The 22,692-nt window shown below is 43.2% G+C and overlaps 1 protein-coding gene across 1 annotated transcript in view; it reads left to right on the top strand.

The window, feature by feature from the left end:
* The window catches only part of PAPPA (pappalysin 1), a 243,424-nt gene that overhangs the window by 45,987 nt on the left and 174,745 nt on the right, over positions 1 to 22,692 (top strand). The window contains exon 3 of the mRNA XM_053373806.1: positions 14,835 to 14,980. Within this exon, the coding sequence (XP_053229781.1) occupies positions 14,835 to 14,980 (146 nt within the window). The remainder of the gene's footprint in view (positions 1 to 14,834; positions 14,981 to 22,692) is intronic.

Below are 22,692 nucleotides of genomic sequence, written 5' to 3'. Positions count from 1 at the left end.
TTCATTTATTTATTCCAAATTCTAGGATTATGAGAGGAAGGGAAGACTTTTCTATCCATACCATACTTCATTTTTAAACTGGTCTGCTTTTTTATAAACTGAAAAGCTTTTGATGTTGAAACCTGCTCAGACCACATGCTTAAACATCTATTTGTTTTACAAAAATGTGTCTACCACTTTCTCAACCATAACAGGTTACAAAACAGAACCACCCTTTAAAAATAGCTTTACAGTGGTACCTCAAGTTACAGACGCTTCAGGTTACAGACACTTCAGGTTACAGACTCCACTAACCCAGAAATAGTACCTTGGGTTAAGAACTTTGCTTCAGGATGAGAACAGAAATCGTGTGGTGGTGGCATGGCGGCAGCAGGAGGCCCCATTAGCTAAAGTGGTCCCTCAGGTTAAGAACAGTTTCAGGTTTAAGAACGGACCTCCGGAACAAATTAAGTTCTTAACCCGAGGTACCACTGTATAGGCAGATGGTACAGACCAGGGCTGGGGCAACTTGATAAAGCCAGGGGACCAGATCCTTATCTTCTACACACACACACACACACACACAACTGGCCAAGTCTGGAAGGTAAATAGGCCTATGCACCTGTCAGTCACCTGATGCCAGAGGTGGTAAGCGATATGGCCTTGTGGGCTAAATGGCCTGTTGGCTGGATGTTCCCAACCGGTGATACAGGCCCTTACAATGACAGATACTATAAAGTTGATACAGGTGTTGGAGAAGATATATGCACATATGTGTTTCAGTATTGTTATCTTCCTGGTCTGAGGCAATTCTTGAGGCAAGAGAAAGAAGCTTCTCCCTTAACCTGTCTGCCTTCAGAATACTAGATGCTGTGTGGCTGGTACTGTCTTCCCTTTCATACAACTGTCCAGACAGCATCTGCCAGATGTGGCCAGGTTCTGGGGTGAAGGGGAATGGAGCAATAATTGCTGATTTTGCCAGACATTCAGCACTCACAGATTGAGCCTACTGTATGTGATGCATGTTTGTTTGCAAGCAAGTTGCACCGTGTTCAGTGAGGCTTATGCTCAGGTTAAGTGTGTGCAGAATAGCAGTCTGAGAGCAGCTCCTCCTCACCTGCTGGCCACCATTTCAGTGGCCCACCATTGCCATTTTCTTGCTGAAACACACTCTAAGCACTGCCTGTGGGCACTCTGTCTCATGTCTGGAACTCTCTGCCACAATATGTGGCAATGACCGCTAGCTTAGGTGGCTCTCAAATGGGACTGCCTGAGGCTCCATCTGCACCATACATACAAAGCACTATTATACCACTTTAGGCAACCGTAGGCTCCCGCCCCCACAGGAATCCTGACAACTAAGATTTTTTAAAGATGCTGAGGGTTTTTGGGATACCCCTATTCCATTCCCAAAGCTGCAATCCCCAGAGCCCTTTAATAGTCAATCCCTTTTCCCAGGGAATTTGGGGAATGTTAGCTTTGTGAGGGGAATAGGAGGTCTCCTAAACCCACTACAGTTCCCATAATCCTTTGGCAGAAGCAGCAACTGTTAAAGTGGTCTAATAGTGCTTTGTTTGAAACTGTTAATAACATTTTAAAAAATAAAATAAAATAAAAATAATAGTACTTTGAATGCAAAGTATGGATATGGCCTTACTGAATATATAGAACACATCTGGAAACTCTTCAGTCAGTGCTTGAGTCCCACAAGGAAAAAGGTGGGGTATTAATAATAATAATCAGTGCTTTTTTCCCTAAGAAAAATGGTGCCGGTACTAATCGTAATCTTCTCCCCAACCCCCACCAGCCTTTCCTCTCTCTCACACATGCACTCTCTCTCTCCTGTGCCCCCTTGATTAATTAAAGCCCCACTTTGTGCACCCCTCCCCCTTCTTCAACCTCCCCCCCTACTTTGCCCCATCTGCTCTTCACACCCCCTCCTCCTGTCCTCTCCCTTCTTCTCCCTTCCCCTCCTCCCAGCCACCAGCCACACCCCCTCTGTGCTCGACTCAACGGCTTGCCCCAACCACAGAATGGAGCATGGCGGCACTAGCAGCAGAGGCTTCTGCCTCCTCCCCTTCTCTTTCTCCCTTCCTCTGCTCCTCTGCCCCCATCCCACGGACATGGAAAGAGTGAGCAGAGATGAAAGGGATGTGGTGCTCGCGCTTACCTGGCTGCTTATGGCGCAGCGAGGCAGTGACATGGCAGTGCGTCCAGGGGGAGAGCATGAATTGTGGGGGCAGCAGAAGGGGAACAGTGCAACCTGTTGACTGAGTGTGGCAACTACAGCTCTGAACAAGAGCCCTCTTTTTCTTGCCACTGCTGCTTCAACCTACTTTTTGCAACCCCCCTTTTAGCCACAGTTGCTTGCTTGTTCTCCCGACCCTCCATTTACCTTATCACAATATTTTTTGGGGGGGGGGTGATGGCACTATGTACCACTAAGTACAGTAGTACCTCTGGTTGCAAACAGGATCCGTTCCAGAGGCCCGTTTGCAACATGAAAAGAACACAACCCTCAGTGGCGCGTCTGCGCATGCACAGGTTGCGATTCGCTGCTTCTGCGCATGTGCGTGATGTCATTTTGCATTTCTGCGCAAGCGGTGAAGCCCGGAAGTAACCCTTTCTGGCTCTTCCGGGTCACCGCAGGATGTAACCTGAAAGAACGTAACATGAAGAGGATGTAACATGAGGTATGACTATACTGCCAGAAAAAAGCACTGATGGTGATGATGATGATAGCTGCCATTAGATTCATGGCAGATAGGCCTGTCAAGGGTTATTAGTCTTGACAGTGAACTAAAAACTCTGTTCAGAGCCAGTGGACATCTGCATACCTGGTTCGAGGGCAGAGGTGGTGGACAATGTTTTGACATAAGGGACACATTCCTTTCTGGGCAATCTTTCAGGGGACACATGACAGAAACAGGCCGGGCCAGAGGCAAAAGTGGATATGAGCAATGACTGTAAACTTTATCTTTGTACAGTAGACTAGTTTCTACACATGCTCTCTCTCTCCCTCTCTCTCCCTCTCTCTCTCTCACACACACACCCCTTCTGGGTCATCAAGAGACCAGCAAGGCAAAAACATTCAAAGGAGGGTGTGAAGCCAGAATCTTGATGGGTGTTGCTGGAGAGTGGGTATGTGGGATAGGGAGGGTAGATAGAGATTTATGGAGGGCTGCTGTTGATGTCCAGGCCTGAAGTGCTGTACCTCTGTGCTAGGCAGCCAGAATGAAGGCCTTATTGGAGGTATCTGTGGGAAGCCAGATGTTGGATCAAATGGTCCATTGGTTGAACCAGAGTGGCTTTTTTTGCATTGTTCACATTCATCTGGTGATGAAGCTGTGAAGGTGGAATGCAACATGGTCAGAGGTTTCAAATGGACACCTCAGGGAAACTGCTCTTCCTTTCATTCTTTATAAGATTTTTTTTAAGCCAATGCTCAAATACCAGCAGAAAAACCTAAGTGTTTGTCACAGGTCACAGAGAGCACAGGGCGACAGTGGATATGAGAACTGGGTTAATCGTCACAGAGCTGCATCCTTCAGGATAGATCTGTGACTGCTTGTCTCAAGATAAATGTTTGGAAACAGCCCCCACCCAAAACCAATGATATCCCTGAGGAGATGGCTTTTCTCCATGATTCAGCAGAAGGAGGCTTGGGGACACCCAGCCTAGAGATATTTTGAAATCAATGACTTCTGTGAGAGACAGGGGGAGGAGAGAAACGATAATGCTATTGTGGAAACGCATGTCTGTTTTCCATTGGGGAGTCCTTGGGGGGATGAGTGGAAGCCTCTGGTCCTGAGCCAGCTCCCGTGGTCTCTCTTCCTTCTGGGAAGGGAATTTTCACAAAGAATTCAAGGAACCCAGCTCAGTGGAACAGAGGAGCAAACAGTTCATGAGAGCACCACGTGTAACAGGCGAAAACACATGCACAGCTTGCCAAGAGAGAGAGGTGGAAGAATCCAAATGTTTCCCATCCTTGGAGATTTTTTTGCCCTAGAGAGTGCAGCCCCCTTCATTAGTATGTTTTCCAGTTGCCCCATTTCAAACAAAACAAAATGGAAAAAATAAAATAAGCTTTGGGAAATTGTGCTGTCTTGCACAGTGTTCTATCTGGGAAGAGGCATTGTGCTTAAAAACAGAATCTGTCACACCTGGCTTCCAACCTGAATTTTGCAAGCCTGTATTTCTAGCATAGTTTCTGGGTCAGAACTTGTCATGACAAAATATGCTTTAGTGTCAGATTCTGAAGAAATAGTTCTGGATTTATTTTTTTTCATCCAGACAAGTGGAACTTTGCCAGAATTTTTTTTAAAAAACAATGGGTTGTTTTATTTCCCCCTCTCCTGTTTTTGTTTGTATGTTTAATTTGCAAAATTGCACAATGGTTCAATGGGAATCTCCTAGGAAAATAGGAAGCTGCCTTATCCTGAATCAGACCATTGATCCATCTAGCTCAATACACTGCCAGTTACTACACAGGTTGACAGCTGTTTTCCAGGATTTCAGGCAGAGCTGTCACCCAGTCACAATCTCTCAACTTAGTCTTACCTCACAGGGGGGCTGTGAGTATAAATTTGGGGTGAGGCGAGTGAGACATGCTTGCCACCCTGAGCTCCTTCGAATGAAATGTGAGATAGAATTGCCTACACTGGGAGGAGGTTGTGATGTGACAATGGATTATTTACTTTCCTGCTACAACCTGCACAAACCTCTCAGTCTGTAACTGATACTCTCCTCCAGGGGCGTCTTACCAGGGGAGGTTTGGCAGGTTGTGACAAAAAGAAAGGGCCTTTTCAGTGGTGACTCCCTGCTTGTGGAATTCTTTTCCCAGTAAGGTCCACCTGGCGCTATCCTTAATGTACATTTATCACCAGGTAAAAGGTATCTCTTGTCCTAGACATTTCACTGTTTATTGGTTGTTGTTTTTTGCTGTTGAATATTTTGCCTCTATTTAAGTAGGTCTGTTTTATGGGTTATTACATATGTTTTATTGTATTTTTTTTTTAATAATATTTTTATTGAACAATTTTTTATATAACAGAAACAAAACATACATGAACAAACATTCAACAATAATGAAACATAAAACAAGTACCATTTCATAACCCAATTTCTAAACCTTACTTCCTCGACCTCCTCTTACTTCCCGTTTCTGTATTCCAAGTTCTTACAGTTATTCAGCGAAATCTTGCCTTATTTTATTATAAATTTATGCTAATCACCCTTATTCTCTTTGTCGTAACCATTACTGATAGTAACCATTTGTTTTAATCCAACATCATTCTAACTGTCACCAATTTTATAATATTTCTTTAGATAATCCTTGAACTTTTTCCATTCTTCTTCCGCCGCTTCTCTTCCCTGGTCTCGGATTCTGCTCGTCATCTCTGCCAAGCTCATATAGTCCATCACCTTCATCTGCCATTCTTCCAGTGTGGGTAGATCCTGTGTCTTCCAGTACTTTGCAATAAGTATTCTAGCTGCTGTTGTAGCATACATAAAAAAAATTGTATCTTTCTTTAACACCCCCTGGCCAACAATACCCAAGAGAAAGGCCTCTGGTTTCTTGGGGAAAGTATATTTAAATACCTTTTTCAGTTCATTATAAATCATTTCCCAGAATGCCTTAATCTTCGGGCACGTCCACCAGAGGTGAAAGAAAGTACCTTCCTTTTCTTTACATTTCCAACATTTGTTATCAGGCAAATGGTAGATCTTTGCAAGCTTGACTGGGGTTATGTACCACCTATAAATCATTTTCATTATATTTTCTCTTAAGGCGTTACACGCCGTAAACTTCAACCCGGTGGTCCACAACTTTTCCCAATCAGCAAACATGATGTTATGACCAATGTCCTGAGCCCATTTAATCATACTTGATTTTACCATTTCATCTTGTATATTCCATTTCAGCAGCAGATCATACATTTTTGACAAATTCTTAGTACTGGAATCTAACAGTTCAGTCTCTAATTTTGATTTTTCCACCTGGAAGCCTATTTTTCTGTCTAGTTTAAACACTTCATTTATTTGGTGATAATGTAGCCAATCTCTCACCTTCCCTTTTAATTTTTCAAAACTCTGCAATCTCAGTTTGTCCCCTTCCTTTTCCAAGATTTCCCAATATCTTGGCCATTTCGACTCCATATTTAGTTTTTTAACTGCCTTAGCTTCCATTGGTGATAACCATCTTGGAGTCTTATTTTCCAGCAAGTCCTTATATTTAACCCAGACATTCAGCAGTGCTTTTCTGACAATATGATTTTTGAAACTTTTATGCGCTTTAACCTTGTCATACCACAAATATGCATGCCACCCAAAAATATTGTTAAATCCTTCCAAATCCAAAATGTCTGTGTTTTCAAGAAGCAGCCATTCTTTTAGCCAGCAGAAAGCTGCCGCTTCATAATACAATTTAAAGTCTGGCAGGGCAAACCCCCCTCTTTCCTTTGAATCCGTTAATATCTTAAATTTTATTCTGGGCTTCTTGCCCTGCCAGACAAATTTAGATATATCTTTCTGCCACTTCTTGAAACAGTCCATTTTATCCATTATTTGTAATGCTTGAAACAAAAACAACATTCTTGGCAAAACATTCATTTTTATAACTGCAATTCGACCTAACAAGGAAAGCTTCAAGTTTGACCATATCTCTAGATCTTTTTTCACTTCTGTCCAAGTTTTTTCATAATTGTCTTTAAATAAATTCACATTCTTAGCTGTCATATTCACACCCAAATATTTCACTTTTTTAGCCACAGTCAACCCCGTCTCATTCTGAAACCTTTCTTTTTCAATCTGTGTTAGATTTTTCTCCAATACCTTAGTCTTTAATTTATTCAATTTAAATCCTGCCAATTGACCAAACTCTTGGATTATTTCCAAAACTCTTTTCGTGCTAGCTTCTGGCTCCTGTAATGTAAGTACCAGGTCATCTGCAAATGCTCTCAATTTGTATTGTTTGACTCCGACCTGAATCCCTTTAACCAACTGGTCCCTCCTGATCATATTAAGCAAAACCTCAAGGACCGATATAAAAAGTAATGGGGAAATAGGGCACCCCTGTCGTGTCCCTTTTTCAATCTTAAACTCTTCTGTTACAACATTATTTACAATTAATTTTGCTTTCTGTTCAGAATATATTGCACCTATACCATTTTCAAACCCTTGGCCTACCCCCATCCCCCGGAGGTTCTTCAACATAAAACTCCAAGAAATGTTGTCAAAGGCTTTCTCGGCATCCACAAATATCAAAACAGCCTTAGTGTTTATATTCACTTCCAACTTCTCCAAAATGTCAATTATATTCCTTACATTGTCCGACAAATGCCTTTTCGGGAGAAAGCCCGCTTGGTCCCCATGAATCTCCTCCATCAAAACTCTTTTCAGCCTCTTTGCTAAAACATCAGCAAAGATTTTGTAATCCACATTTAGTAAGGAGATGGGTCGGTAGTTCTTAAGTTGGGTCTTTTCAGTCTCTGTCTTTGGTATAAGTGTAATGTAGGCCTCTCTCCACGTATCGGGTGCCCTTTTCCCCTTCATGATCTCATTACAGACTTCCTTCAAAGGTTGTATAAGTCCTTCTTTCAAAACTTTGTAATATTTGGAAGTCAGTCCATCTGGTCCAGGTGATTTGCCCAACGTCATGTTTTGAATGGCATCTTCTATTTCCTGTATTGATATCTCCTGATTCAAAATTGTCTTACTTTCCTGCGAAATTTTTTTCAGCCCATTTTTCTCGAGGAATTGTTGTATATCTGTTTCATTCTGCGGCCCTTGTGTATACAATTGTCTAAAGTAGTTCTGAAAACAGTTCCTAATTTCCACTGGGTTACATATGTTCTTTCCTTCCACTTCTAAGTTTGTTACCGTGTTGAGTTTTTGTCTCTTCTTTATTTGCCAAGCCAATAACTTGCCACATTTGTCTGCAGATTCAAAGGACTTCTGTCTCATTTGTTTAATTTTCCATTCTATTTCTTGATTCATCAGTTCCATATATTGTGTTTGGTACAATTTAATTTCTCTTAGAATTTCTTGCGATTTTGGCTTCAATCTTAGTTTCCTTTCCCCTTCTTTTATCTTATCCAGGATTTTCTCCTTCCTCTCATTTTGCTTTCTTCTCTTTAATGTATTTTGTTGTATCAAAAACCCTCTCATCACGGCTTTGCTTGCGTCCCATACTATTCTTTTTTCTACTTTAGTCCTTAGATTAATTTCAAAATAATCTTTCAAGGTTTTTTGGGCCTTTTTACAGATCTCCTCGTCTCTAAATAAGGTGTCATTCATTCTCCATCTGAAAGAGCCAGTTGTTGTTTGCTTCATCACCATCTTTACTGCATTATGGTCGGAGAGAGTTTTTGGGCAGATTTCCACTTTCTTTATATTCGACGCCATACCGCTAGTCACCCAAATTTGGTCAATCCTAGTCCATGTCATTTTGGCTTCAGAAAAGAAGGTTCCCTCTCTCTCTAATGGGTGTTTTGTTCTCCAAATGTCGATCAAATCCATATTGTCAGTCATTTCAAAAAAGGTTTTTGGTAGTCTTCCATCTTTTGTGACTACCTGTCTTTGTGCTTTGTCCATATTTGTTGAAACTACTCCATTCATGTCTCCCATCATAATCAGTTTATAGTCCATATAGTCCGTTAAAGTCTCATGCAACTTCTTAAAGAATTCTGTTTTCCCTTCATTTGGTGCATATACCCCCACTATCAGAAATTTTTCTCCTTGAAATTGAATTTCAATTGCCAAATATCTTCCTTGATCATCTTTAAAGATTTGTTTCGGCTGCAAATTTTCCTTTACGTAGATCACCACTCCTCTCTTTTTTACTTTATCTGAAGATATAAATTCTTGTCCCAGTCTCTTATTTGTTAACAATTTTCTATGTGCTCTTGTCACATGGGTCTCTTGTAAACAAATCAAATCCAAATGATCTTTCTTTAAAGCGTGAAATATATTTTTTCTTTTTCGGGGGTTGTTTAGACCATTACAGTTCCAAGTTAGAAGTTGCAAAGCCATGATGGGGTTATTTAATTCCTCCTACAGCTCCCAATTGTTGTTCGTCCTTTGTCGGTGGTTCTGTGTCTTTGTCTAATCTTGAAGGATGTCCTTCTCCTGGATGGGTCTCTTTCTGTAGGTCTTCTTCGTGTTCTCCCAAGAACTTGTCTTTATCGCTCACTGTTTTTATTCTTCTTTTCTTTCCTTTGTATTTAAAAGACAAGCCTTGGGGAAACTCCCACCTGAATAGTATGTAGTTCCTCTTCAGTAATGTCACCAAATCCTTATAAGGACCTCTTGCATCCAAGATACTTTTAGGGATGTCTTTAAAGATCTCAATATAAGAATCCTCGATCCGAAGGGTTGTTTGATAATGCAGGTTCAATATTTTATCCCTCTCTTCTTTGGATCTTAGAGTTATCAAGCAGTCTCTGGGTCTATTCTTCTTCTGCCTTGTTCCCAACCTAAATGCACTCTCTATTTTGAACTCTTCTTCTTTCAAATCTTGCTTCCAAAAGTCAGAAAACTCTTTTGTCAAATAATCCACCAGGTTGTCTCCTTCTTTTTCCGGCACAAGTCTAATCCTTAGGTTTTTCTCCTTGCGTTGCATATCCTGCATAGAAAGTGTCAGTTCATACTCATCCAATTTCCTGTACACCGGTGGAAGTTTCCCTTCAACAGCAGTAGCAATTTCCTTAGCTTCTTCGGCTATCTTTCGCGTTGTAGATGAATCTTCCAATAGTTTCCCAATTGCTTCTGCATTAGAGTTCACTTTATTTCCAAGGTCAGTTATACTTTTTGTATTCAGATCAATTTTCCCAGAGATTTCTTCAATTTTCTTATTTGTTTCAGCACCTTGCTTCTTTAATTCCTCTAAAGAATCACTTATTTTTCCCAAGGCCTTTGTAAATGCATCTTCTGAAGACATTGTTTTCACTCTTGCCTTTGTTGCAGCTGCAGCTCCCGGGGCCCCTGATACAGAGGCCCTTCTTTGCATAGAAGAGTCCACTTTGTATTGTCTACCAGATCTCAAAGTTGTTTCTTGTGGATCTTCTTTCTGTTTACCATCTGCCATAACAAAGTCTTTCGTTCAAGGTCATTCCCACACTCTTAAACTGTCAACAATAAAAAGTTCTCAGGTTTTAAATTCCACTTAGTTACTGAAGCTGGCCAAATCCTCTAGAGGGCGCAAAATCAGTTTCTGAACTTTAAATTGTTCCCACACTTCCAAAAAGCAAAAGCCCTCCAAGTCCCTTACTTTGTAAAAGATCCAAAATAAAAGTGTCCTGCAAATGACTTACTGTGTAGCCAAATACGATGTTTCAAGTTGAGAGTAACCAAAGTCTATATGTCAGTTACTTTGTAACCTTATTTGTATCAACCGTCCTTAGCCGGTGTCTTTCCTCCGGCAGTCCGACCCCCAGGTAGATAAGCGGCGGTAATCAGTTCAATCTCCTTTAAATTAGGCAGGAAATCCCTTTAAAATCTTCTTCCCCCCCTCCCCTGCCTTTTGGGGGGGAGTTCTTTGCTTGGTGTTGGGTTTCTTAGCTCATAAAAGCTCCTGTCAAAAGTTACAGCTTCACTGTCTTTCGCTTTAATCTTGCTGCAGGACGGTAAGCAGACTTCCTTTTTAGTACTTATCCGTCTCGGTGCCCAAATTCATTAATTTTGACGTCCAATTTGTAATGCAAACTCAATCCTACTCACGGAAAGTTGCTCTCTTTTAGTCCAAAATCTTCGGAAGAAGTCAGCGCTCTCCGCTGATGGCGACGCGGCTTCGCTTCGCAGGCTGGGTGAAAGCGACTCTCAGCACCGCTCCACGCACCCCTCCGCTGATCTATAGCCTTTAAAAAGGCTATTTCACAACGTCGGGGGGGGGGCAAAGGTGCCCGCCGAGTCTCCGGTTCACAGGCTACGCGCCTGTGACTTTTAAGGGTCTTTGCTCCGCCGTGAGCAACAAGACCCGAACCCGCGAAGCAGATCTCTCCCGGAGCTCCGGGAGAAATCCGCCATTCAGCGCTGGCGCTAACCCGGAAGTCGTCTACATATGTTTTATTGTAATGTATTTCTCTTTTATTCTGATGTTATGATTATTTATTTATGAATCACTTCTCATGAGGCATCCTGAAGCAATATGTAATATAATTTTTTAAAATGGAAAAATTTTGTGTGTTTTTTAAAAAAACAACAGTTAAAACAATTGCATATATTCTGTATTATAATGTATTAAATGTCTATACCACTCTTCATCCGAGGATCAGAGGGCACGATTATATATCTGTATCACCTATAATTTTCCTTTGTTTTTTATTATTGTTAATTTCTGATAGTGCTCTATTACTGTTAGTTGTAGAAAAGAAGTTATACACAGAGGGGTTATGGTGAAAAGAAAGGGAGACAGTATGAGAGACAGGCAAGAATCGGTTTTCCTCAGGGTGTGAGGCTGAGGAAGGGGAAAAACTTCTCAGGTGAGAGCTGGGGAGATTCACCTCTTTGTATGTGGATTGAAGATTAGGGTAGAATTAGAATAGGGGTGTGTGTGTTTGTTGCTATTTCTATTGTCTTTCTCCTCTCTTTTCTTTTGTTTTTTCTCTTTCTTTCTTTCTTTCTTTCTTTCTTTTTTACTTCACTGCTCCTAGATATAATTTTATTATATTGAGAAAAAATAATAAAAAATTCTGGAAAAAAATGCAGTTTATGTATGTGCTGTGGTGGTTTTAAACTGCAAGTCAGTGCAAGTCTAATACAGTTACTAACTGGGGTAAAGATTTTAATTTAGAAGGCTTGTAGGAACATCTTTAACAGGCACCAAAAATAAAATGGAAAATTTTTTTTGTTTCCAGAGGCTCTTTAAATGGCAAGTGAGTATTAAGCTGCATTTATCATTGTTGTTACATTATGCGATGCAAAACAACAGCAGTTCATTGTGAGAGTTTGATGGGCTCCTGTTGGTGCCACACGCTTCTTGAGTCTGAGCACAGAGTATCTGATACCCTCAGCAATCTCCCATGAGGTGCTTGTCTGTGTTGCTAATGAGGCATCAAGAGAGGAATGACAGGTTGATGTCCTTGTGCCCCTAAGACTAGCTTTGACTTTCTGGATATGTGTTTTATCTGCTTCTATTATTATTATTATGGAGGGGAGGGTCCTTAATAAAATCTATGGGTCGTGACTCCCTCTAAGTTGAGCCAAATCAACCCCTCTGTAGCCTTCTAAAAGCAGTTGCTAAGAGAGCTGTCTCCAAAGGCATGAGAGTTGGGGGGGCTTCCCTCCCCTCCCTCCTTGCCTCTCTCCACCCCCCACCTTCCCCAGTAATTTGAGTCTTGGTTTCACCTCTACTGCAGGTTTCAAAATGCACTGTTACCTTACAGAACTAAGAGTCAGGGCTCAGCTGCATGTTGATCACATTTTGAATTCTTGTGCTGAATTTCCATGTTTGACCAAGTGGGGATTTTTCATTGAGCAGGGATGTGGAAATAGCAATGGCTATGTTGTTTTGTTGTTTTCTCCCACCCCCCTTTTTTTTGTCCAAGTCTTAGAACACAATGCATTTAGCAGCAGAGAAGGGAGTGAGATGTAGGCAGCCCCAAAGAGCTGACCCCATTACACACTTAGCAATGAATGCATTGGAGGATGGGGATTGGGGCTTTGTGCCCATGACATGCTCCCATCAGCACATTGCCCCAGCCCTGATAGGGCCAACTGCTGGCAGCTGCCCTGGGTCAAACAACCAGTGCCTGATAGCAAGCTGCCATTTTTTTTTAAAGAATATTTATTAGATTTTCCAATTTTTTAAACAAACAAACAAAAACAGAACAAACAAAAACATTAAAAAAAACATAAAGTTCATAAATCATACTTTTAAATAACAAATTTCTCAGACCTCCTCATACTTCTCCTCCTTGTATCCCAATTAAAGTTATTAGTTCAGCAAATCCTTCATTTAAAGCATTACAGCTTATAACATTACCTTATTTTTCAAACCCTTTTCCCCCCCATCTATGTTCCTTTATATCATTACAGCTAGAAACCCCTCAATTTCAATCCAACACCATTTAACTTTCCTTAGTTTTACAGTATTTCTGTAAATAGTCCTTAAATTTTTTCCAGTCTTCTTCAGCCGACTCTTCTCCCTGGTCACGGATTCTGCTCGTCAATTCTGCCAGTCCCATACAGTCAATCAGCTTCATCTGCCATTCTTCCAGAGTGGGTAGATCTTGCGTCTTCCAATACTTTGCGATGAGTATTCTTGCTGCTGTTGTAGCATAGCAAGCTGCCATTTTAATTTCCCACCATGCCTCCAAATGTAGCATTACACTTGGGCAGGGAACCCTCTTCCCTGATGGCTGCATTCTAAGGACCACATGCCAAGGGTGGGTGGGGCCAGGGGGAAAGGGGGAGGAGCAATGCATGTAAAGTTTTACCTTTGTACAATAGGTCAACCACCACCACCACAAATCTTTATTACGGTCATTGACCAGTACAATAGGTCAGTCTCTATGCTCCATCTGGGCAAGCAAAAGGCATTACCAGAGTTCAGTGACACATTCCAGTCTGGCAGAAACTAACAAGGAGAAGGGCACAAAGCAGGAAAAGTGAGGTTTATGGCTTGTGAAAGTTCTGAAAGCCAGATAGAGAAGTCAGGATAGCCCCCAGGTTCTGAGGTTCCCCACCCTGCTCTAGTGCATTGTGGGTGCCCTGCAGTTGATGCTATATCGTAGGGCATTGTTAGAACATAAAGCAGTTTTAATTTCCCACATTGCACATGCTGGCTAGAGGTCACTAGGTTGGTGTAGGGTGCCTGAACAACATCTTCATGCACACACCTGCACTGATGTGAGCTCTGTCCTTTTAGCTGGGAAGGCTGTGTTTTGCAATATTATCACTTAACACTGAGAAACACGCACATTAACTCTATTCAGATAATAAGATGAGCCTGTGGAGTTTAGGGCAAGTCAGGGAGCACGAACATGATCCCAATGCCACCCACTGCATGCATTCACAGAACATCAGGAAGGGGTTTTAGGGACCCAGGTAGTCTTAGTGAGCTAATGCACAAAGACTGAGCTAGGAGCAAAGGGGGATCCCCCCAGGCTGAGTCATCTTTCCATTTATGAGATGGCAATTTCCCAAATGAGTCAGTGATCTGAGCCGCTGGTTGCATTCTGAAGTGGTATAGTGCCTATAGTCATTATGCAAAAAGAAATAGGTCTCAGTTAGCTTACTCCAAGTGATTGTGGGCAGGACTGTCAGTAATCACACAGTAGCCCTTGGCTCACAGTCACATCAGATCAGGGCAGGCTTATAACATGACTAGATTCTCCTCCATCCTTTTAAATAAATAAATAAAATTTGTTTGTTTTTAACATTCCATAAACAGAAAAGCAGCATGTCTGGGATATTTTTATCTTGCGTCTCTTCTTCCTGATAAACTAGACTCTTTGTGACAGTGTTTTCCTTCCTTCCTTCCTTCCTTCCTTCCTTCCTTCCTTCCTTCCAAATACCAGAGCATTCAATTTGTAGCCCAAGTACAGATTTACCTCTTCAGTGAGATTCAAGGTGACACAGCTGAAAGGTATGGGGTGATTTGAACCTGGAAACACTGTGGCTCCTCTATGGGTGATTCTTCATCATTCCCATTGGCACTCCCATTCTGGTCAAAATGTAGCCTTATGGTTGCTGGATCTTCCCAAAGGGAAAAAAAAAGATGGGGAGAGGGTCTCACAATTCTACACCAGCCCAATACCCATTCTGATGTTAGCTCATATTATGAGACTTTTGTCTGTTTTGAGGGGGTTGCTTCTCATTTATGTGATATTTTCTCATCTTTCTTTCTGTTGCAGAGCTTATTTAGATGTCAAAGAACTTAAGAACAGGCTACAACTGGATGGCTCAACACATCTCAACATCTTCTTTGCTAACAGCTCTGAAGAAGAGTTGGCAGGTGTAGCTACCTGGCCGTGGGACAAGGAAGCTTTGGTACACCTGGGTAAGTCACACCAGAAGAGCTCCACAGTATCAGGTCAAACAACATCCTGTTCTCACAGTGGTCAGCCTGATGGCTCTGGGAAGTTCATAGGTAGACGACAAAGGCAACAGGCCTTTCTTACTGTTATGCATTAGAACATTAGAAAAGTCCTGCTGGATCGGGTCAATGGCCCAGTCTCGTCCAGTGTTCCATTCTCATGTTGGGCAATTATATGCCCTTAGGGGAGAGAAATGATACAGCCAATGCAAGAGAATTAGAATCAGAAAGCCTGGTAGGTTCTCTTGTAGATCTTTGGGCCCTTAGCCCATGAGTCTCAGGTTGGGAGTCCCAGCATTGCAATTATCTGACCCAAGCATTGCTAGAGCTGGGATAATTAGCCAAATCATCTCCCTATGAACTTAAGCAGAGTTCTAGATCAGGCCAGAGGCTCATTTAATGCAGCATCCTTTCCTTGCCCAACTAGATGACCATGGGAAGCCCACAAGCAGCGCTTGAGCACAACAGCAATGCGTTCCTCACCTGTGATTCTCGGCAACTGAAGAGGCAGACCTTGAAAAGGGAGAATCTCCTCCCTGTGGACTGCTCCTTGTGGCAAAGAAGAAAGGACAGGATGCTGTTAACCTTTATCCTGATTTCTTATCATTTGCAGTCATAGTGTTAAGTAGTCCACCGAATAATCATCATCATCATCATCATCATCATCAAAACAATATTCACCATTCCTCGGTTCCCTGGCTTACAACCAGGAAAATATTAGATTACAAACCCCAAACACTTTACAGTATTTCTCAAATGATGTCAAGACAAAAGTATTTCACCTTTTTCAAAGAAGTTGCTTCTGCGGGCATCTTCTCCACGTGTGGAATTTGCAAAGGTTTTTGAGTGAGGGAACACGTTGTTTTAGTGGGGGAGATGTAACACTGTGACTTATTAAGCTCGCAATTGTTGCTCGCAATGCAGGCAGCTGATTTCCTTGTCCCACTTGGGTGTCCCTGAAGAACTATATGTCAGGCTGTAAGGTGGGAGCAGCCAATCATGGGCAGTCATAGACTGCTAGGTGGAAGTTGGAACTAGATGAGAAGGCATGTCCTTAACTAACCTAGGGTTTGAGGATATGTGTCCATATTGGAGAAGCTAGTTGGTTGACTAAGAGCCTCAGTGGTGTCCTCTGGAGGCTTCACCCCGGGCAAAATTCCTGGCTAAATGCCCTTCGTTTCACCACTGGAAACCCCTAATGGATGTCACCTGGAGTTTCATGGTGGGGGAACAGCCAGATAGCGCCATGCTAAAGCATCCAGTTTGTGGGTGGAGAAATGGCAGGGGAGTGGTTTTAACCAATTTTCAGAGGGTTAACAATTTGGGGGTGAGGAAAAGTCACCATCTCCAGAGGGCCTTTGGGCATATTCTCCCCTCTATCTCTCTCTCTCTCTCCCTCTCCAAAGCCCCTGGGAATGACATGGCATGATGAAAGGACATGATGGGGGCTTCTGGAGGTGGGGAGGAATGGTCTGGAACCCTCACTCTCAACAGCTGGCTTACAATATTTAGACCCATCAAGTGATATAGCATCCATGCTTAATGTTGAAAAATCCCTTTACAGGTGGTATCACAGGGTCACTGCTGATGGCTATAGGCAGCTAAGGAAAGACTGCAAAAATGACTGTATTGAGGGGGATAGAGATAAGTCCTTCTGAATTATTTATATCCTGCTTTTATATAGCTCCCAACCCTGTATGATAATCAGCTTCATGGCTGAGTGGGCATTAGAACCCTGCTCTCCCAAGTTCTGGTCCAGAACTCTAAGCACTACACCATACTGCCTCCAGTGGTGTGGGGGGAAAGGCTAAGTAAGCGTCAGCGTGTGCTGATTAACTTAGAAAAAGCATATTGGGTCAGTGATCAGGGATGATGGGACAAACATAGGAATCCGCTTTATGCAAAAGCAAACCATTGGTCCACCTAGCTCAGTGCTGCCTACACTGACTGGCAGTGGCTCAAGCCACAGCTTCTCTCAGTCCTGAGGGATGGGTCATTGTTCAGTGGTGGAGCATCTGCTTTGCTTGCAGAAGGTCCCAGGTTCAATCCCCAGCAGCTCCAGATAAGGCAGAGAGAGACACCCTGGATAGCCACTGCTAGTCAGCATAGTCAATTCTGAGCTAGATGTACCAGTAGTCTGACTTAGGAACATAGGATGCTACCAACGTCTTACACTAGCTCATCAGCCACAACACAACTCCTTTCATGCTATGTATTATTATGCCTCCTGCATTTTCAGTAATGCACTAAAGCACTAAACCAGGAATGAAAGAAACTCTCATTTTTGCCTGGGTGTGAAAGAGAAGCTGGCCCCCACCTGGGCAAACTTCAGAGGCAGAGCACCAGTCACAGAGGCGTAGCATAGGGGTACATGGGGGCTGTGGCCCTGGGTGCAATTTTGTGAGGTGATACAAACAGGTGCCTTCATTGGAGCCTGGCTCTGTGCAAGAAGGAGCTGCACCTTCTTGCTCATGTCTGACCTAGGGGAGGAGAGCAGGAGAGTGGGCAGCAACAATGCTGCCCGCTATCTTCAGTTGCAGGGTGCCTTATGCATGGCTGTAGCTGCTCTGCTGCCAGGTCAGGCCTGCCCTGCCCACGGAGGGCAGGAGGAGAGTGGGTGGCAGCTTCCCTGCCCCTCTCCTCCCTTGGACTGTGGTGCATGGGATGGTATCCTCCATGCCTCCCTTGGGGGAGCCCCACAAGCCCACCCCTGGCAGCAAGGGCATATGCTTTGCTGCTGACTTGTCACTTCCAGGGATCCTTCCAACATCTGCATTTTCTCGCTTCCCCAAGATCCTTCTGGGGCAGTAATAGATGTAGCATCTCACTTCTGTCAGTTGGGATGCATTGGAAGGCAGAGAGGATGTGGGCCACCAGACGGAACCCTGCAAGCAGGTGGTGTGATTCCCCACCACCACCTGCCCCATCACATCCTTGAATCTTACCTCTCTGAAAATCAGCCATAAATATGCCCCCAATTAATCACCTGCAAGTGTGGAGGAGGGCTTTTTGTTTTGGCCTTTGCTCTTTCAGAGGAGTAGCCTTCAGGAGTAGGTGTCAGGTTTGTAGAACTAAAAAGGAGGGATGTAGGTCAATGTTAGAGTACCTGCTTTGCATGCAGAAGGTTCTAGATCCAATCTCTAGTGTCTCCCGGTAGGGCTAGGAGAGAGCCACATCTAGAACCCTGGAAAGCCACTGCCCCTGTGCAGACAATCCTGAGCTAGAGGGACCAATGGTTCAGTGTAAGGCAGTCTCTTCTATTATCAAGCTCAGTGATAAGGGAACATCAGATATCAGGAGATGAATAAGACTTCAGCCTGAGATATTTGGGGACCATGGGCTCATCCATACTTACCTTTGCTCCACATTTCTGTGCACAGGTCTAGGATTTCCAGGTCCGTGCCCAAGTGTCTTTTTTTTCCTTTTCCTTTTTTTTGCCCTGGACACTTTCCCTATAAAAACCTGCTGTTTACTGCTGAATCAGAACAAACGGCAATTTCAGCGTTAAAGAGCAAGGGGGAAGTGATGGGCCCCCCAAAAAGAAAAAAGCATTGGGATGTGGACTGGGAAAGCAAGGGCCCATGCCTAGAAAGCATGGGGCAAAAGGTATGTGGATGAGCCCAATACTGGCTTGAGTGGACCAGCGATCTGCGTCAGTAGAAGCTGCTTCACATAGAAAGAGACAAAGTCAGAGACAGGAGTATGAGGAGGGTGCTGGGGAACCACTCCCCCAGCAGAGTACATAATGTTGAGCTTGTTGGACCAGTAGTCAGATTCAGTGTAAGATGCTTCATTTGTACCAACAGGGAGTGAGGGGAGAGAGGGAGAGGGCTTGACAAATGAATTGAAGACTTTGGGGAGCCATTGTCCCAATGGCATAGACAATACTGCATTAGTTGGACCTGTGGTCTGACTCAGTATATAACACTTTATTTGGGAGAAGAGAAAGAGGTGAGTTTGAGAGATGCTTGGGAGAGTCAAAAGAATGTCATGAAAGGAGATGTGGAAGACCTCTTGCTTAGACTCTAAGGAATCACTGTCCCAGCAAAATAGACAATTCTGAGCCAGTTGGTCTAGCTAGACCAGTGGGCTGACTTGGTATAAGGTGCTTTGTATGTACAAGCACAATCACACAGAGAGAGATGAGCTTGAACGGGAGAGCGGAAGGGCTGCATGCAGCTTGGGAACAGAAGCAGGCTTTTTTAATTCAGATAACTAGATTTTTTTGGCTAATTGGTGTTGTACTCTCCTGTAGCACCTCCTGCTGGACCAGTCATAGGTATTTTCCACTGTCTCTTCTCTTGATTTCAACTAATCTCTTAATGGTCCAAAGTAGTACCTTTTAGTACCTTGGATTCAGTTTCTTTGGGGGGGGGGGTTTCTATATAAAAGTGAGTGCAAGAGTAATCATCACAAGAAAATATAATCAGTGGACAGTCTGAAGTTGACTCATCCCCCCAAAAAAATAAGGCAAAAGGAGAAAAAATTAATTTCCTGTTTTAAAAGCCCTCACTGCCCACCTTTTCTCCTTCAGCAAGAACTTTGCTGCTTAATCTTTCTATACTCTTTTTCTTTCTATAAATCCAATATGTATTTAATAAGAAAAAATAAGATGAAATATGCACCACTGTCCGGATCTTAGCTTTGGAATATAGATCATCTGGTCGAGGGAAACTATCTTTTTGGTGGGGAGATTGCAATTGATTTAGACTCTTGACAGCTGTGAAAAATATACATAACCTCCACCAAAAGAAGGGGAGTCTAAAAAGGGAATAAATAAGAAAATCAAGCAACCTGCACAGTTGCCTTAAGCCCTGATGAAATTGAGCCAGCCTGTATTGTGATTTTTATCTCCTGACTTAGGGAGTGTTTTTCCAATATATCTAGTGATGGGGTGGGGAGGAATGGTAGGGAGATAAGCTTTGAGATGGGTTTGCAGCAAAATAATCAACATGGATTCTCTCTTGCTGCTATTCATTCACACACACTGTCTAGTGGCAGCACCAAAGGAGCAGCACATTGGGCACCTGCCAAGGCTCACACCTCAGCAAGGACCTCACAGTTGACCACTAGAGTCCCTTGACTGTCCTACTCCTCCTCGCAGTTGTCAACTGTTCACTTTCCCTATCCAAAGGTGTAATGGAATCATAGCATTCTGGACTAGATGAGCTATTGGACAGACTGAGCTGGCTCCTCTTACAGTCTGATATTCTTACGGCTGGAAAAATGAGAAGCTTATATTGACAGATCCACCAATCCTTTATCTGAGAAGTCTGTATTTTCTAGTACCTGGCAAAACACTGTCTCTGTTGTTTTAATGTATACTTATAATAGAATCATAGAATTGTGGAGTTGGAAGGGACCCCAAGGGTCATCTAGTCCCACCCTGTGCAATGCAGGAATATCAACTAAACCATCCATGACAGATGACCATCCAATCTCTTCTTAAAAACCTCAGAGAGAGGAGAGTCCACACCTCCCAAGGGAGACTGTTTCACTTTTGAAGAGCTCTTACTGTCAGAAATTTCTTCCTAATGTTTAGTCGGAATCTGCTTTCTTGTAACTTGAAGCCATTGGTTTGAATCCTACCCTCCAGAGCAGGAAAAAAGCCAAGCTTGCTCCATCTTCCATGGGACGGCCCTTGAGATGGCTACCATCTCTCCTCTCAGTCTCCTCTTTTCCAGGCTAAACATACCCAGCTCCTTTAACAGTTTCTCATTAGGCTTGTTTCCAGTCCCATGATCATCTTGGTTGCCCTCCTCTGCACACATTCCAGCTTGTCAACATCCTTCTTAAATTGTGGTGTCTGGAGCTGGACACAGTATTCCAGGTGTAGTCTGACCAAGGCAGAATAGAGTGGTACTATTACTTCCCTTGATCTGGACCCTATACAGTGGACACTCGGGTTGCGAACGTCATCCATGCGGGATGTGCGTTCGCAACCTGCAGCGTTCGCAACCCGCGTCTGCACACACACGGGTTGTGATTCGGCGCTTCTGCAATGAGAAGCTGCAATGAGCTAAGTTTGACTCCTGCTGGTTGCTAACTTATTATTGATTAAAGCATTCCTCCCCCCCCCCCAGCCCAGCTTTTCACCTAATGGCTTATGCAATTTTTCCAATGGTAAACCTCCCACAAAGTCCCTATTTGCCCCATGCAGGGACATTTACAGGTTGCTCATATGACGCCTGCAGGGTTTTTCCTAATAGCAGCTTTGGGAGGGTGGGGCAGTAAAGTGGACTGAGAAAATGGTGCTGGAGATAGGGTTTAAAAAGGCCCACCCCAATGACCACCTTTTCTTGAATTGAATTCTCTTGCAGCTGTTGCCATTATAATTTTTAGAAACAAAATAAAGGAGTAATCATGGCTCTTCTGCGTCTCATCTAGCACAGTTGTAACACTAAAATTAATGGGCATGCTAGGGCTTTTTCCCCCAGCTGGAACTCACCAGAACTCAGTTCCGGTATCTTTCAGGTGGGTGCCATTGCCATTTAAGAGAATAAAGCAGGCATTCATAGTGAGTTCCAGCACCTCTTTTTCTAGAAACATAGCACTGGGGATGACTTATCCTAAGATAAATCTGCCTTGTTTTGCTTGCCCACAGAAGAACATAATAAGAGCCCTGTTAGATCACACCAAATGTCAATGTAGTCTAGAATTTTTTCTCCCAACAGTGACCAACCAGATGCATCTGGGAAGTCCACAGGGAGAGTGTGAAGCTCATAGCCCTCCCCTGTTGTTTATGCCCCAGCAACTAGCATTCAGTGAAAATATACTTTCTCTGAACACCATGCCTATGTTCTCTCTCCACTGATGGAAGCGGTATGCTCTGCATACCAGTTGATGGTAATCACAAATGGGGAGAGACTGTTTCATTCAAGTCCTGTTTGTGGGCTTTTCACTGAGGCATCTGTGTGACCACTGTGAGAACAAGATGCTGGATTAGATGGACCTTTGTTCTGATCCAGCCAGGCTCTTCTTATGTTTATACGGTGGTACCTTAGGTTAAGAATTTGATTCGTTCTGGAGGTCCGTTCTTAACCTGAAACTGTTCTTAACCTGAGGTACCACTTTAGCTAATGGAGCCTCCCGCTGCTGCTGTGCTACCACCGCACGATTTCTGTTCTCATCCTGAAGCAAAGTTCTTAACCCGAGGTACTATTTCTGGGTTAGCAGAGTCTGTAACCTGAAGCGTCTGTAACCTGAAGTGTCTGTTACCCGAGGTACCACTGTATAATCATATTGACTAATAACCTTTGAGAGACTTATCTTCTCCATGAATTTGCCCAACCCCCTTTGAAAGCCATTTATTGGTGGTCCTTCACTGAGTTCTGCTCCTACTCTCCTGCTATCACAGAATTATAGAGCTGGAATCATAGTGTATGAATCATAGTGCGTAAATAATGAATCATAGCATATGAATCATAGCGCTTGAATGATTCCATCACAGGGAATCATAGGGGTGGAAGGGACTTTAAAGGCCATAGTTGGCCATGCAACCTCTGCTTATAAACCTTCCATGTAGGAGATTGCGTCACCTTTCAAGTCCGTCTGCCCTACTGTTGAACAGCTTGTACCATCAAGAAGTTCTTCCTAATGCTTAGTCATAATCCCGCTTTTTATAATTTGTGGGTCCATTATTTCAGTTCCTGGTCTCTTGCACAACAGAAATGAAA

This window comes from Podarcis raffonei, chromosome Z, assembly GCF_027172205.1.
Source record: "Podarcis raffonei isolate rPodRaf1 chromosome Z, rPodRaf1.pri, whole genome shotgun sequence".
Classification (NCBI taxonomy): Eukaryota; Metazoa; Chordata; class Lepidosauria; order Squamata; family Lacertidae; genus Podarcis; species Podarcis raffonei.
This window is presented reverse-complemented; position numbering and strand designations above follow the sequence as displayed.